We start from the raw sequence: 18,043 nt of genomic DNA on the forward strand, positions 1-18,043 counted from the left end.
AAAACATAGAACAGAATACAATTTAGTGTTCACACTCACATTAAATATGTAAAAGTCTTTACTTGAAAACATAGAACAGAATACAATTTAGTGTTCACACTCACATTAAATATGTAAAAGTCTTTATTGAAATCTACAGGGAAGAAAATGGCAGTTTGAGAGTATTACAAATCAGGTTTGCAAATGATTGGGTATTTATTAGAAAAAAATGTTTTCTGGTATGAAATTGACAGATTGTAAAATACAAAGAACATTCAGGCCTATATTTTACCTCTACGCTATCCAGTTTCTTCAAATAGCTTCCAAACATAAGTGAGGCAGATAGAGTATGTAGCCTATAAACAATACAACTGAAAGATTGATCAGTTAAAGACACCAGGGTATATGCAGGAATCCTGAAGTAAAATGTAATACCTTTTAAGACCTTTTTTAAGACCCTTTCCATACATTTTAAGACCTCATCGCCACTTCGAGTTTTAACCGGTTACATTGGCACAACATTTACTATATACAGTATTGATTGTCCTTCCTCCTTATCTTCCAACCATTTGGACGCAGACTTGCATTTCCCCATAACGATGTTGTTTAACAACCGGCGTAAACGGACCTTCGCACGCTATCGAGCAGTGAGCGTGCGATGTCCTGTTCAGATGACGTCAAATCCAACGGGATGCCATAAATAAACTACACAGAATCACACTACACACCTACGCAATGATTACATTCAGGCAAACTGTATAATACAACCTCTTTGGACAATGTATATACTTATTGAAAACAAGCTACAAAATGTAATACCTTGGAAAATGCCGTTTAATACTTTTTAATAGCCTTAATTTTCGCTAAATGTATTTATCAACTTTTAATACTTTTTAAGACCCCGCGGACACCCTGGACACCTGAGATAAACAAGGCACGTGAAATACACAGTCAATACTGAAGGCTGAAGTTTTATGTTGGCAGCTGGCAATGATCATTCTGAATTGACCATCACACAACCATCACATACAATGCATAAGTGATATTTTGGGTATACTTTTTTACATGCAAAAAGTTAATGTTGCACACGATGCCTTTTCAATCTCACATTCATGCTTAGAAATCAACAACAAAAATAAAGACACGATTTAGGTGACCGGATTAAACATTTGAACTATCTATTCGTTTTTTTAACATCATGATCGATCATGATTAATAAACCAATCCAGTCATCGAGCAATCATGCTATTATTTTGCAACTGATTTGTCAGTAGCAGTGGAGGGGAAAAGGAGTGTATATGCTGGAGGAGCTTCATCCGATTGACCCAGGAAGTCTGTGTTCATCATTGGTGCAGAAGGCCCCAGGTTGTACGATGGAGCCGTTGGGGATACATTGAAGGGTGAATAAGAAGGGGGTAGGTTGATCTCTGGGAGAGATGGGGGTAGGTGGATCGCTGGGGCAGCTGGGGGTGTTTGAAATGTTGGGGCAGTTGGCGGAGGGTGAATCACAGAAGATGAAAATGGAGTTCCATACGGAAAAGGTATCTCAGGCACTTGGTTGTTGTAGGCCCCACTCACATGTGCAGGCTGAGCAGGGTAAACACTTGGTGGACAAGGAAACGCCATTGGGTTACCTGGGTACACAGGTGGTGGTGGTGCTGAATACATTGGGGCTCCTGGGTTTCCAGACCTGCCTGAGGATGGGGAGACAGGATAAGGATACCTGGACACTGCAGGGGAAGGGAAGTCGCTGTTGCTTGGGCCCCCAACAGCCCCTGCTGGATAAGGACCTGCAGCCACACCAGGCTGAGGGACAGGAGCAAAGCCTAAAGGAACAACGACCACTGGGAAGAGGACCTCTGGATCGAAGGCAAAGCTGATGTCCAGATACGCCTAAGAAAAATATGACAGCTTAATTAGGACTTCCTTGACAATTTCTTAAGGCAGCTTGTTATGCTTTACAATAAAGATACACTGTTGCCTACCTTTAAATGATATTCCACTGAGAGGATGTCACAATTCTGGATAGTTGTTGTCTGATCGAGAGGAATCTTCATTCTACACCTGACTTCCAGCTCTGTATGGGCTTGAATACGGTTTTCCACCGCTTTGATGATAGTGCTCTCCTCGTGTTTGGTACTACCGCTAGCACGGTAGATCACCTTCTTGCCCAAACGGAATTTGGGCGTCATCTCACTGGACGAGGAATTGTTGATTTTGGCCAAAACTGTGATAGTTTCACCTATGAGGAAAACAACATAACATGTATTGTTCATTTTGTATTCATTGCCGCATAGAACAATGCACTGTGCTAAAGAGTGTGTCATATGAAGGCAGTTTATTGTTATGCCTGTGAGACACAACTTATCCACTTTATATCAACAGAGTTAAAAGGCTCAACCCCACCCACTTATTATTTTATTCATGCTACCTTTGTCTGATCAATTCCTTAAATCAGAGGGATTAGGCTACTTCCTTCAAATTACTTTAATCAAAACATTATTTTTAGCAACTTTTTTTTTACTAAAACCATCACTTACAACAGACTAATTTAATGACAGACGTTTTAAATTGTCAAGGGCACAGGTGCAAGCAGCTGTTATTAATGCCATTTGTTACACAAGTGCTTTTCCTGGAATTACATGTCAACATGTCTCTTGTGAAACAAACCTGCTACAGTTCCCTGAATATTGTTCTTGTTGGCAATAGTAACACTTAGGATATGACAATTCAACTATAATATCATCAGTACTTTAGTTTCATTAAAAATAATTCCCTGTTTTGCAAGTCTGTGATAAATGGTAGAGGAACACTTTCCATGACTTGAACCACCCTGTTTGAATGAGATTGTTTATTACCAGGGGCGTAGGCCATCCTGTCAATCGTGACTTCCATGTCTGCTTGTCCTTTGGAGAAAAGTCCCATCTCTTTCTTGGTTGCACCAATTTGGGGCAACTAGAACACAATAAACAGAGAGAATTATTACTTTTGATCCACTTCCAATACATTGCATGACTAATGGCACATTTCCACTCCACGGCCTCGCTCGGTATGGCTAGGCCTCGTTATGCCTTGTTAGTTTAGGAACTGGGGTAGTATCTATAGTAACGCAGTGTAGGCGGAGCCGTGACGTCATCTTCAATGAGCACCCCAGAAAAACAACATCAGCCGTTAGCTGTTAGCACTCAAGCTCACAGCTCCTCATATCTGTTCAGAAACTAGACAAAAGTCAAACAAGTACAAACCACAGACTGTCTGTGTCATGGCGAGTACAGTCGCTGGTTTATTTATGTCTGTATATAGGCCGTTGTTGTGAGTGTGGACGGTCGGAGCATATATTGCGTTAGCTTAGCCGATCTCCATTTAGACAACGCGCATTTTAAAAGGTTTTTCGCCTGCCGTCTGTCTGCAGACTTGTCAAAGCATTAATTCATGGTTTTTACTAACCGGTATCAGTATGTTGTTACGTCGGCATCATTTTGAAACGTGTATTACAATTAAATCACGGTCAAATATGTTCATCTTGTTGTAGTTGTAGCCCCCTTGCCAGCGATTCTCTCTCTAGTTTAGCAAACTCAGCCCGACTCAGCCCTGTTTGTTGGCCCCGATAGAACCACGATTTTGTCGGGCCAGAAAAATGGTGAAAAAGTAGCCCCGGGCCGGTGTTGTGTCAAATGATGCACCCCCATCATGAAATGCCCCCCTTGTCACGGGAACGCGCATTTCTAAATGACACGTTTACACCTTAAAACGATGTTTAAAACGAAAATTAAACATTCAGGGTTTTTATTAATGGTAATTTTCAGACTGTGAGTTGTTGCACCCCTTGCTATCTTACATAATAAAAGTGTCACATTCATGAAACTTGCTCCATTCATTGGTACTAGTCCTACAACTATACCCTAAAAAATGCTTGAGGGTGGGAATAATAGAAACATCTTTTTGGGTGGGGTGCATTTTATGACAGGCCTGGTTATCACAATATGCCCCCCCTTGCTATCTTACAAAATAAAAGGGTCACATTCATGAAACCTGCTCCATTCATTGGTACTAGTCCTACAACTATACCCTGAAAAATGCTTGAGGGTGGGATTAATACAAACATCTTTTTGGGTGGGGTGCATTTTATGACAGGCCTGGTTTATCATCCGAGTCAGAAATAAAACAAATATGGAGTGAGGGCTAGTCCTGCAATTGTCCAACACATTTACATACACACAGTAATTAATAATACATGTTGAATGAAATAAAGAAATAAAGTGACATATTATCCATACTAAAATTGTGTACATTATCACACATAAAATAAACATTCACTCCAAAATAATGACTATCATCCAATATTGTTTTAACTCCATCATAACCTTTAAATTACAACAGGATTGTTTGGTCATTATTTTGGAGTGTTTTGGAGATGGAGATAAATCATGGGTCAAAATTGACCCGCGAACACCATGAACGGTAACAGCTTTCGAACACAACACAAGGGTTAAAGATGAATATGACATGTTGTTCACACTGACTTTGATTGCTTACCATGTCACTGGACTCTAATCTTCAAAATGAATGTTTATTTTATGTGTGATAATGTACACAATTTTAGCATGGATAATATGTCACTTTATTTCTTTATTTCATTCAACATGTATTATTAATTACTGTGTGTATGTAAATGTGTTGGACAATTGCAGGACTAGCCCTCACTCCATATTTGTTTTATTTCTGACTTGGATGATAAACCAGGCCTGTCATAAAATGCACCCCCCCCCCAAAAGATGTTTATATTAATCCCACCCTCAAGCATTTTTCAGGGTATAGTTGTAGGACTAGTACCAATGAATGGAGCAAGTTTCATGAATGTGACACTTTTATTTTGTAAGATAGCAAGGGGTGCATAACGTGGCAAAAATATGCTGACAAAGACTATGTAACATTTGTAAACATATATTTTGATTATTATATGACAAATATGTCAAATTAAACAATACATTTTAAAGCACGTGTACTTTTTCTAACTATAATAAGAAAAAAAAAGATTAAAAAAAAAAAACTGAAAAGGAAGTGACGAATGAATTTCGACACCACTACCATCAAATACGGAGCGAAAAGTTTAACCACAAGAATCAAGACTATATGAGCTACCACTAAACAACTCACAGTCTGAAAATTACCATTAATAAAAACCCTGAACGTTTACTTTTCGTTTTAAACATCGTTTTAAGGTGTAAATGTGTCATTTAGAAATGCGCGTTCCCGTGACAAGGGGGGCATTTCATGATGGGGGTGCATAATTTGACACAACACCGGAACTAGGCATAGTGGAAACGCAACCAAAAACGGGCCCGGCACGACACGGCAAGCTTAAACCGCGCTCCGCGCCATGGTGGAAATGCGCCATTAGTGTTTCAGTCCTTGGGACGAGGACTGTGTGTCACTCACATTTCCTGGGAATATTATATTTCATTACTGTACATGGTGAGCAATTTCAACTAGAAAAGATTTCTACTGAAGAACTTACGTAAAAACGTTGCAAAAACATTTTTATTTAAATTCAAGCAGGACCAATTTAAATCCCATTTCCGGATGACATTTATCAAAGCAGAAGTTTTGACTTATCATGTGAAGCTCATGCCATTTACGATAGCTCTTTTCTATATACGTGTCTTAGTAAGCCAAACCAGTGAGCAAGCTTGCTGTGCACAATAGCTTGAACCTGGAACCCTCCAAATTAAGTACATCACTATTGTTGGGTAGTGGTGGAATATATAATCATAGCTGGATATCCCTAAACTGTAAGACTATCTACATGGCTAGATATAGCAAGGAATAACATAGAATGTGGTGTAATACCTATATTTTGATTTTATCTTCTCTGTTTCACCCCCCGATGACAAATGCTGTGTTCGAGAAAATGACTGTCGACTGTGACATATTTTCAGTACCGATGCAAATAACAATACCTGATATTTGTGTATCTATGTATCACTTTTTTACTAACCATCAGAGAATGAAGGTTGGAATAACACCTGGAGACAAACAGTATTTTCTGTTCCACTGATTGGTCCATCCTCCAACTCCTGGACAGCTTGGCTTCCAGCTTGTAGACAATCTTTCCATAAGGTCCCTTGAAGGATGAAGGCACGCTTCTGAAATAGAGAACCAGCCGAATAATTGTTATATAATCTGAAATGAATTACCATCAATAATTGTAATTGAATCAAATTCAGTTATGTGCTGAGATTGGCTATGTGTTCCTGTTTGCAAAGAAAAACATGGTGAAAGTGCAAATATCCTGTCTTGGTTGATTGTCTTGTGCGCTTACCCTTGTGGAATGTTTAAGCTGAATTTGTAGACATGGATTCCTTGGGGAAGTACAGTGTCTAAAAGGAACATTGATTTTAGTGTTAATATTTATATATTTATCCATGAAATGCTTGCTTTACATTTTATTATTACATAATAGGGCAAAGTTCTAATTTTGCCCTATTATGTAATCGTCATAGTTCAAATGTGCTCCTGATTAACCAACTATGTAATTTTACATATTCCATGTTTTTAAATTACTTTTGTATTGCTATGAATTAAGCTATTTATTTGTTACCTTTAGTTACTTTACAGATTTGTATTAATAATGTGAAATATAATCAACACTTAAAAAGGACTTTAGTTAAACATGGATTCAATTCACAAGCTAGCTAAAACTAGCTGCACCTTTAATTGTAATCAACACATCATATTATTCTGAAATGGATTATTCTGCTAATTCTTTTTTATGTTTACTTGAGTAACATTTTGAATGCAGGACTTTTACTTGTAACAGAGTATTCCTACACTCTGGTACTTCTACATCCTCTGGATAAAAATTAAGGCTTTATCCAGTCTTTAGGACTCATCAAAGTGCAAGTCATCCTTCACCCATTCACACACATACAGAGGCAGGCTGCATCCATGCAGGACTCAAGTATCCCATAGGGGTCCTAGTACCCCCGTTAGAAAAACACTGGGTTAAGGCATGCATAAATAACAAGAAATGTAGCGCCTACCCTTGGAGGCCTCTGGGAATAAAAACTGCTTTAGTTTGAAATATCTCTTATGAGCAGAGTGTGAATGGGTCTTATCGCCGCTCTTTGTCGTCCAATGTACGTTTGCGTCTCCTGTTGCTTTAATGAAAAAGCTATCTACTGTGACCTGCTTTAACAAGGCCAGGGTTACTTTTCCAGAGATAGTGTCACCCTCCGAAAACGTCCCCTGCTCATTCAGCGCGTCATAAGTCAACGTTAAACTTTGAATCGAAGGCATTGTCTTTGCGAGCGGCGAGCGTAGAGATTAAACAAGTAAAAATAAATAAAACCATGTGATCGATCCAACTTCGCGTTTCCAAACACTTCCCTTGAATGGTATGATAAGGGTGGCACTGCGGCGTCTGGTCTGTTGAAGACACGCCCTGCGAAAGTCTCAAAGACCTCTATCGCCATCCAATGTACAGAGGAGATAATGTAGGCTTTCAGGAAACCAGTGAAGGTCACGCTGGGCAAAGCACATTGAAATCATTAAAAAATAATGATATGGAGCCCCCTGGAGGTTAATCACAGGAAATAACGGCCTACACGTAAACAAAAATAATGGAGGAAATCAGAATTCCTTTATTTATCCCACATAGGGGACATTCACATTGTTACAGCAAAGGTGAAGAAAGAGACAACTAAATAAAATAGATACTATATGTTATGTTTGGTCGTTAAAGATTGACCAAAGACCAATATGGGCCCCTGGTTTTCAGAAACATTTTCTTTAGGTAAATAATTAGACCCACTAACAGGATGTCAAAACACATATTACAATATCTACTGTAAATAACATATGTCAGTTCAATGATTTTTTATTTACTTTAGTGATATAGGCATACACGCCTGGGTATTTATACTTTCACCAATTCGCTCTTTACTTAATATCGGTTAAATCCTCTAGACATTGACAGCATACGTGGCACTTTATATTTGACAAGTCTATAGCTCAATTTAATGTCGTTAAACCTTTACATGACACTGGTGTAATCTTTATATCCGAAATTGTTTGGGGCTTAATTAGTGAGGGCCTCGAGTATGAAGGTAGATATGGTGCAAAATGCGAGAACTTGATGAAAATATATTTTTTAAATATATTTTCCATTACAACTGCAACTTGGTTATTACAAACTCTCAAATCAGTCATTACAACTTCACGATTCTGCTCTGTGGCAGTATAAATCGACGAATCTGCGGCCTTGACTTTTGCTACACTTCTTGCGATGAATGTGTCGCTAAAGTAATTTTCACCTGTAGATGTGGGGGGAGGGAGGGGGGTTGGAGCCAGGGCCGGCCCTAGACTTTTGGGGGCCCTAAGCGAGCTTTGGCTTGTGGGCCCCCCTCACTCTAGTCTAGCGCGTTCTCACTACACACAACACAGAACCAACTTTTGTCTTATGATGTTAGCATAAGCACACATATTGTATAAATAAGCATGTAAACACCGTTGACCTAACCTCCTCTAGGGGGGTCCGGGGGCATGCTCCTGCAGGAAGAATTGTTTTTAAATATTTAAGTTAAAAGCATCAATCTGGTGCACTTTGAGAGCAAAATTAAGAGATCTATGGATACATCTCTCAACACCCATATGAAACAGAACTGTAAACAGATTTTTCTTTATGGATATTTTTCAAATCACTCCCCATTTAAACTGTATTCTTGTTTTGTCATATAGTATTTCATAACTGTTTTTCATGTATTCTCTCTCGCTGTCCATCTCATAATGTTCACATAGAAATGAGCTGTCAATAGGAATATCATTCAGAAGAATTATAATTGCATGCAAAAATCTGTCGCAAAAAGAGGTTGCACATTTAAATTCAGGTGTTGTTATGGCAACGTCAGTGGCCAAACAACCACATTTACTGCTGCAAATACGTTCAAACATGCTGTCGACACATAAAGTAGTGGCAACTATGCCACCATTTCAGCTGACTTTTTCTCAGAAATACTGTCACATAACATCCAAAAAACGACATGAATCAAAGATGTGTTGCTGTATTTTAGTGGTAAAAAAATGCATTCATCATCATAATTATTCTTGCCTATATATATATAATTTACACACAGTGCCTGTAAACCGGAAGAGAACCCTGGCATTTCTCCTCCTATTTGAAAGACTATGGAGGGATAGGGTCTTCAAAATAAGTTTATTTTGGGGATTGACTGGATGCTTTGACCGGTCCACTTCCTGCCCGGCGCTATGCAACGCCTTGCGTCGCGTCGAAAATAGACCAGCATCCTATTTTTAGTGGAGCCCAGCGCCGAGACGCTTCTGGGACGCTTTTGGGACGCTTCTGGGACACTTCTAGCCGTAACGCGGCGCGTCTGGTGGAATAGCAACCAATAGGCGCTTTCACACCAAGTACTTTGCCGTACTTAGTTCATGAGAACTTAGTTCATCAGAACTCTTTAGTTCTGATGAACTAAAGAGCAGATCACGTTCATAAGTCCCTGAGGGAGGATTAGGAAAATGAAGCCGCTGACGTCACTTCTTCTTCTTCTTCTGCTTTGGGTTTACTGGCAGGCCGCAAACAACTTCACGGCGTATACTGCTAAAACCACAAGACGTTAATTACCTGTACTCGGTGAGCCATATTGTCTGTTCTCTGTAAACCTCCATGTCTCTTTAAATATCCTTGCATCAGCGTCTCACGTGTTGGGCGCGCTCTCTTCTGACCATATTTGGAAGTACAACTTCCTACAACTTCCTACAGGTTCAACCTCCACCGTTGCTGCGGCTGCAGCTGGACCCTTCTCCAAAAGTTGGGCCATTTTGTCCTCATGCGCCAATGAGCAGCTCTCATAGGAAAGAACGAGACCCCGCCTCCGACGCTGTATCCAGTTCTTATTATACATCCATGGCTGGACCAACATGGGTTACCCCTAGATTCCACCGGGTCCGTCTGCGCCGCGTTACGGCCACGTTACGGCCACGTTACGGCCACGTTACGGCCATGTTACGGCTGCGCCACGGCGTTCACAGCGATCGCGGCCACTCTAGTCAATAGACGCTTTCACACCGGAGTACTTTTCCCAGTATAGTTCCGATATAGTTCCGAAAATGTGCGTTCACACCAAAAAAATCCGGAACTAGAACTTAGTTCATGAGTACCTTTCCACCCCCCTTTCAGTCCCTGCAGAGAGCAGCTACTTTCATGGGAGAAAAAGGTTCCCATTTCTGATTGGCTGGGCGGATTGCAAACCACGCCCCGTAAAACTCCAAAAAGGTTTTGTGAAGCCGCCATTTTATTTGCTTGCATTAGCATTATTAGCATTAGCCCAGTGCACCAATGGAGAGAGGCAACACAAAATAAAACGTGGGAGCGGTGGAGTGATGAGGAGATGTCGGCGTTCTGGCGATTTACTCGGAAGCCAGTCCCCAACTCCGGGGACTTCCGGCCGAGGACTTCGGGTGGCTATAATTACATATTATTTAGGTTCTCGGCTCTTTGTCCATTTGGCTGTTTAGCGCAGTGTAATTGTGTTTATTTAGCTAATTTGTATTTTAAACATTCAATTTAAAGGAATGCTAACTGAACAAGCATGTCAAGCTAAGAGCTAAGATATATGTATATATCTTAGCTTGACAGATGGAACAATGCATGTGCTCTAATTTTTACAAGAATCTGATTTTGTGTACGTTTTAAATATTCATTGAAGGAGTCTTTCACATTTGAATGTTTATTTATTTAAAACATTTATTAGTTGCTATACTGTAGACATGTATACTGATATTATTCTTTTAAGTGTGGTTTAAAGTAAAATTATATAAAGTTATTGTGTTGAGCCAAGTAACCCAGGTGGATGCAAAAAACACACACACACACACACACACACACACACACACACACACACACACACACACACACACACACACACACACACACACACACACTCTGCACACATTCACTAAGCCGAATAAAGTATATCCGGTCACAGCGATCTGATATTTTAAAGTTAAGTCCACACATATCGACCCTAAATAATAGTCTATATTAATATCGTTATTTGTAAACATATCCTCCTGGGACTCGAGGAAAAAAAGTGTCTTCCAATTGCCTTTTTTTTGTGATTTCCTGCCTATTTAGGGTTAAAAAAAGCATCTGGCAATTTAGACTTTTTTCATTTAATTTAATTTTTAAATGTTACAGTATGTCCACTGTAGAGGACGTCGGGACCATTTTAGTTTGAAAAGACAGACAAAATTAACAGATAGACTATGTAACGTATTATGGTTATAGAGTGATATTAATACAATAATACATTCACCTTTATTTAAAACATAAATAAGTAATTGATCTGAACATTGCTGTTTATTTGGTCACTAAAAAACTAGTTTGGTTTTTGGTGAATCTTTCCAGATCTTCAAAGACTTTGTAGTCAATGTACTGGAAAAGTACCTAATTGACTCCAGTCGGCACGGGCTGTGGGTCATCTTGACTAGTTTTATGGATGTGGTCTCCATTTGACCATGCTCATAGAAACAAAGCTTGCATTCCTGAGGCAATTCTCATTTTTCATGGCTCCACTTAAAATAAAAACAACAATAAGACATACGTGCTACTCTTGGCCCACAGAGGCCCATGTCTTTCCATCTGTCTCTCTGTCTGTATCTGTGCGCTCATGGAGCCTGCTGCATCTTCCCCCCCTTCTTCTTGACCCAGGTGTGAAATCCTCATCTCTCTCATTATCTGAGAGCTCAAAATCTTAATCTCCCTTAACTATCTGGTACAGAAAATGTCTGCTTCAGTTCCGTCTCCTGCAACAATATTGAGTCATTAAGTCCATGGAGATGGTCCTGACGTCCACTAGAATGGACATTTATAAAAGAGCTGTTATTTGAAAACTTGAATTATTTAATTACTTTCAGAACTAATTATATAGTTCCTCACATGTTAAAGGTCGGGTAGGTAATTTTGGAGAAAACCAGCTGTAATTAATGCAATTAATTAAGTGTAACAGGACATTTTACACACCTTGACGTAATGCTCAACTGAGAGGATTTCACAGTTTTGGATGGAGCAATTTGCATCGGCAGGGATCTTCACTTGGCATGAGAAAGTTTCCTCTGAGCCCGATGTGATAGTTTCCCCCTCCATTTTGTACAGACTTAAGTCACTGACATCAGTGGGGGCTTCGGTGCGGTACACTATTCTCTGCTGTAAACTGACTTTGGGCTTCAATTTTTTGGATCAAGAGTTGCAGATTCTGGCAACAACAGTTAAAGTGTCACCTATCAAAAACAAATCATAACATCTGATTATGCAAATATTCCTTTGTAAAATAAGATGACCACAAAAAAACAATTACACATACAGTTTACATACTGTATTAAACTGGTGATTTTACCTGGAGAGCAAACCTTCATGTTAACGGTAGCAGACATTTGCACCTTTCCTTTGTCTTTTTCCACTGAACCAGACTGGGGACACTAGAACAAATAATACAGACAAACATGATTTCATATCAACTGAATGCCTCATACAGTGGAAATTATAAATTCAGTTGAAAAATGTATCTTGCTGTTTCCCTTTAGATTAGGCCATCCTGATTCCTCAAATGTTACATATCATAATGGGAAAACTATCCATAATATATAACTGAATTTTCTCCATTCCAGACTACATTCAGACATATTCTGTTTAGAACACAACTCCTCTAGAAAGTGAAATAGTGGATCAAATTCATAGCACGTTTTATTAGGGTTCCATTTACCATTACAGAGCCAGGGTGTGACAAGCACTTTGACACAAACATGAGCTCTTTCTGGACTACAGAAGATGGGCGCCAGCTCCTGGACATCTTTGCTTCAAGCATGTAGACAATCTTTCCATGATACCCCTTAAAGGATGACGGCATGTCCCTGTAAGACAGAACAAGATGCAGTAATTGGTTAAAAGCAAACAATGACATTAGATGCTAGTAATGTGTACTCACTCCTGTGGGATTGTGAACCTGAACCCTTTTGGGAGTGCAGTGCCTGCAAAATAAGTGAGATTGATTTACACTTTTTGTAGAGACCTGACAAATGACAGAGGCTTTATTTACTCAGCAGAGCATATTTAGGCTACTTTGTGCATGCGTATTAGATTGAGGGGATTGGGTGGTTCCATGGAGTTCCTGTGTAGCCCTATCAATTTCTGTTTATTTGCAGTAGGTCAACATGTGTAGATGTATACAATATAAAGCATAATAAAGTATATGGTACACATGAGAAGACAACATTCATTCAAGATGCATTTTTAGGCTACCTGTCAATGTCAGCAATGGAAAAAAAAGTAGGGCTATTAGCATTTTTTTATATTTTCTTAAACAGCTTATCTATATAAGTAATGGAAATGTAATTTGCAAGTAAATCATTCATATGAGAAGCAACCAGTGCAGAGATTACCAATATTAAAAGCAATACAGGTAGGCCAATATATCAACCCTAACACATAGATCTATCTTATCAAACTAACACCCATAATATTAAAATAACATCAATTACATCCAAGTGTTGAGAAAAGTTGCGAAAATCAAAAGGCCAACGCATTTATATTGCCTACCTTTGTCATTTTCTGGTACTAATGGCGCATTTCCACTACAGGGCCTCGCTCGGCCTCGCTCGGTATGGCTAGGCCTCGTTAGGCCTTGTTAGGACTGGCTCACTTTATGCTGCGTTTCCATTACAGTTTAGTAGCTGGGGCAGTAACTATAGTAACGCAGTGTAGGCGGAGCCGTGACGTCATCTTCAATGAGAACCACAGAAAAACAACATCAGCCGTTAGCTGTTAGCACTCAAGCTCACAGCTCCTCATATCTGTTCAGAAACTCGACAAAAGTTAAACAAGTACAAACCACAGACTGTCTGTGTCATGGCGAATACAGTCGCTGGTTTATTTATGTCTGTATAGGCCGTTGTTGTGAGTGTGGACGGTCGGAGCATATACTGCGTTAGCTTAGCCGATTTCCATTTAGAAAACACGCATTTTAAAAGGTTTTTTGCCTGCCGTCTGTCTGCAGACTTGTCAAAGCATTAATTCATGGTTTTTACTAACCGGTATCAGTATGTTGTTACTTCGGCATCATTTTTTAAACGTGTATTACAATTAAATCAAGGTAAAATATGTTCATTTTGTTGTAGTTGTAGTCCCCTTGCCAGCGATTCTCTCTCTCGTTTAGCATACTCAGCCCAGTATCTCCTGTGCGCAGTGCGCGATTTCCGTCTATCTCCGGTTCCCTCTATCTAGTGTACACGAGCGTTCCCTTTGATTTTCACCACCAGCACCTTCACTCCGGTTTCTTTAGTCAAAGCGAAAGTGACTGTGCCTGCGATAGTATCTCCTTGAGAAATAAATCCTTTCTCGTTGGGAGCTTCGTAAATCACATTGAAGTCCTTAATTGGAGAAATTTTGGATCGGTAAAACAGGCTCTGTTTACCACAGGTGTGAGTGACTACAGGAAGGGGAGGATGGGTTTTATAGTGTTCAGTGAATCTGTCGTGCAAGTTGTGTGGGTTACTGTGCGGCTGAAAATGGGCGCAGCTTAAATTCCCTCCCCTGGTTTCAGCGCTAAAGGTTATTTAAGGTGTGGCTCACATGATGTTGAAACCTTTAATACAACATACTGTTAAAGGTGGGGTATGTCATTTTGGAGAAACCAGCTCGAGTGCGCTAGAATTTGAAAATACACAACCGGAAAAAATCTGCCACTTCCTTACAGAGCCCCTCCTCCAACACACACGAACGTGCACATGACCAATGAGGGCACGAGATAAGTTTGTGCACAGATGGAAGGCTGACAGGCAGGTAGGCCATCCAGTTACTTTAGCCGGGCCGGCTAAAATGATTGGTCGTGCTTTTTACAGCGCTACGGCTTCCACACATTTAATATATTCATTGCTATCGGGATGTTAAGAGCATTCCATGGAATATAACAAAAAGTGTTTTTGAAATAAATTACATACCCCACCTTTAAGCAAACCAGGTATTACAACAACATACACTATCAGATATACAGGTTTTACACCACTTAAGTGCCCTATAAATAACGTTATCTTAAAATATAGGGAAAATTATATTAGTAATGTTATAATTCTTAAGCTATTTCAATGGTATTCGTGAAATTACAAAACTGGAATTAACTTGTTAAAAAACAAGAAGAAAGCTATATTTCATAATCTGTACCGACTGATCTCAAATATTGCTTTTCGTGATGGTGGGTAGATTTTGCATTGCACATTTCCATGTAATATGTTTTGATGTGGTCCCGAGAGAACGGTATTGAAAGTGATGGGCAGCCACAGGTAATGTGTTTGAGGTCATAAAGAGACACTGGAACTTGATGTCACCCTTTGTTTTTATCTATTTTATATTGTACATGGACACGTACTAAGGCCTTTTTTATAGATCTGATTCTAGTCAACCCATTTTTTTATTTATTTGTATTATATTTAAATGTGCTGTTGTAGTGTGTAGAGGTTTGTATATACTGTACAATATTACTAAATGAAAATACATGTTTAAAAATGAGAATAAGTGAAATTTCAAATGGTTTATCTATAAATACAAAAATATAGGTATGTCATGTTAATATGAGAGATATCAGAATCAGGAGATAAGTGTTGTGCTGCCTTGTGGCTTAGACTTCAAAACATGGAACAGAATACAATTTAGTGTTCACACTCACATTGAATATGTAAAAGTCTTTATTGAAATCTACAGGGGAAAAAATGGCAGTTTGAGAGTATTAGATATCAGGTTTGCAAAGAATAGGGTATTTATTAGAAAAAAATGTTTTCTGGTATAAAATGAACAGATTGTAAAATACAAAGAACATTCAGGCCTATATTTGACCTCTAAGCTATCCAGTTTCTTCAAATAGCTTCCAAACATAAGTGAGGTAGATAGAGTATGTGTAAGGAATGCGTGGAAGGGTAGGACCCAAATGCAGACTATCAGAAAAGGTAAACGGTCTCGAAACAAAAACGAGCTTTATTCTTAAAGCTTAACAATAGCATGGCATGAAACACATAGGTTCTACAGAAAACTGACCGTGACCAACATGGTGGGAGACAGGAGAAACAAACATGACTGACATGGAGGAAGACAGGAAAAACCAACAATGAACCGACAGGGGAACACAGGAAGAGACAAGACTAAATACAGAGAGGGGTAATCACAAGACGAGACACAGCTGGGGTAAGGGAGGCAGAAACACAAGGGCAACAGGTGAACACAATCAAACAAACCAGGGAAACTAAGACAGGAAGGCAAACACAGGAAGAAGGAACAGAGAAGACACGAGGAAAACATTTCAAAACAAAACAGGAAACCAGAAAAAGACAAGACAAAACACAACACAGACAGATCGTGACATAACCCCCTCCTCAAGGGACGGATCCCAGACGTCCCAAAAAACATAGTCTAACACTTCAAAAAGGGTGGGTGGAGGGGGTCCGGAGGACGGGCCCGAAAGGGGTCCCGGGCGGACGGCCCGGGGGCAAGGCAGAGTCCAAAAAGGGGCGACGGCCACAGCGGGCGAACTCAGGGGGCCGGGCATGAGAGCAAAGGCAGCGGCTCTCAGGGGACCGGGCTCGAGGGCGAAGGCAGCGGCTGGAAGAATCAGGAGGCCGAGCCCGAGGGCGAAGACCGCGGCTGGAGAACTCAGGAGGCCGGGCTCGAGGGCGAACAAGAAGGCGGCGACGAGACAGCTCCGGAGGACGGGCAGGAAGGCGCCGACGGGACAACTCCGGAGGACGGGCAGGAAGGCGCCGACGGGACAACTCCGGAGGACGGGCAGGAAGGCGCCGACGGGACAACTCCGGAGGCCGGGCAGGAAGGCGCCGACGGGACAGCTCCGGAGGCCGGGCAGGAAGGCGCCGACGGGACAGCTCCGGAGGCCGGGCAGGAAGGCGCCGACGGGACAGCTCCGGAGGCCGGGCAGGAAGGCGCCGACAGGACAGCTCCGGAGGACGGGCAGGACCCAGTATCGACCGGACAGGAACCGGAGCCGACCGGACAGGCGCAGACGGGGCCCCAAACAAGACATGGGCTGGTGTCAATGGGACCCCGGATGTAGCAAGGGCTGGTGTCGACTGGACCCCCAACGGAACAGGACACAGAGTTGGCAGGACCCCCGGCGGGACAGGTGTCGGCGGGACCCCCAACAGAACAGGATCTGGTGTTGGCAGGAAACCTGGCGGAGCAGTTGTCGGCGGGACCCCCAACGGGACAGGACATGGGGTTGGCAGGACCCACAGCGGAACAGGTGTCGGCAGGACCTCCAACGATACTGGACGTGGAGTTGGCAGGACCCTCGGCAGGAGAGTAGTCGGCGGGACCTCCAACAGCACTGGACATAGGGTTGGCAGGACCCCCGGCAGAAGAGTAGTCGGCGGGACCTCCAACGGCACAGGACATAGGGTTGGCAAGACCCCCGGCAGGAGAGTAGTCGGCGGGACCTCCAACAGCACTGGACATAGGGTTGGCAGGACCCCCGGCAGAAGAGTAGTCGGCGGGACCTCCAACAGCACTGGACATAGGGTTGGCAGGACCCCCGGCAGAAGAGTAGTCGGCGGGACCTCCAACGGCACAGAACATAGGGTTGGCAAGACCCCCGGCAGGAGAGTAGTCGGCGGTACCTCCAACAGCACTGGACATAGGGTAGGCGTCGGCCGTAGAGCCAACAGGAGACGAGCCAAGGACTGCTGGCTTTCAACTAAGGCTCGCATCGTCTGCTCATGTTGGCCCAGAAGATTTCCCTGATGGGAAATGGCGTGCTGGACCGGAACAGAGGCCGGAACCATGGCTGCTGGGGCCAGAACTGGGGCTGGAACCATGGCTGTATGGGCCGGTTCTGGAGCTAGAACCATGGCTGCTGGGGCCAGAACTGGGGCTGGAACCATGGCTGTATGGGCCGGTTCTGGAGCAGGCACCCTGGCTGCTGGGCACGGAACCGGAACACGGAACCATGGCTGTGTGGGATGGTACTGGAGCACGGTACCATGACTGTGT

General features: G+C 41.7%; 1 protein-coding gene and 1 pseudogene across 1 annotated transcript; both read right to left on the minus strand.

Moving 5' to 3' along the window:
- Window positions 1-905: 905 nt before the first annotated feature.
- LOC117473130 (arrestin domain-containing protein 3-like) lies at window positions 906-7,356 on the minus strand. Its single transcript, XM_034118625.1, has 6 exons — window positions 7,023-7,356; window positions 6,302-6,359; window positions 5,978-6,125; window positions 2,838-2,934; window positions 1,965-2,221; window positions 906-1,872 (listed from the first exon to the last, which is right to left on the minus strand). Exons 1-6 carry the CDS (start codon window positions 7,276-7,278, stop codon window positions 1,228-1,230), a joined length of 1,461 nt encoding a protein of 486 aa, XP_033974516.1. The 5' UTR covers window positions 7,279-7,356; the 3' UTR covers window positions 906-1,227.
- A 4,639-nt stretch (window positions 7,357-11,995) lies between these two features.
- Window positions 11,996-14,677, minus strand: LOC117472542 (annotated as a pseudogene).
- Window positions 14,678-18,043: the final 3,366 nt, after the last annotated feature.

This window comes from Trematomus bernacchii, unplaced genomic scaffold (genome assembly GCF_902827165.1).
Source record: "Trematomus bernacchii unplaced genomic scaffold, fTreBer1.1, whole genome shotgun sequence".
Lineage (NCBI taxonomy): Eukaryota > Metazoa > Chordata > Actinopteri > Perciformes > Nototheniidae > Trematomus > Trematomus bernacchii.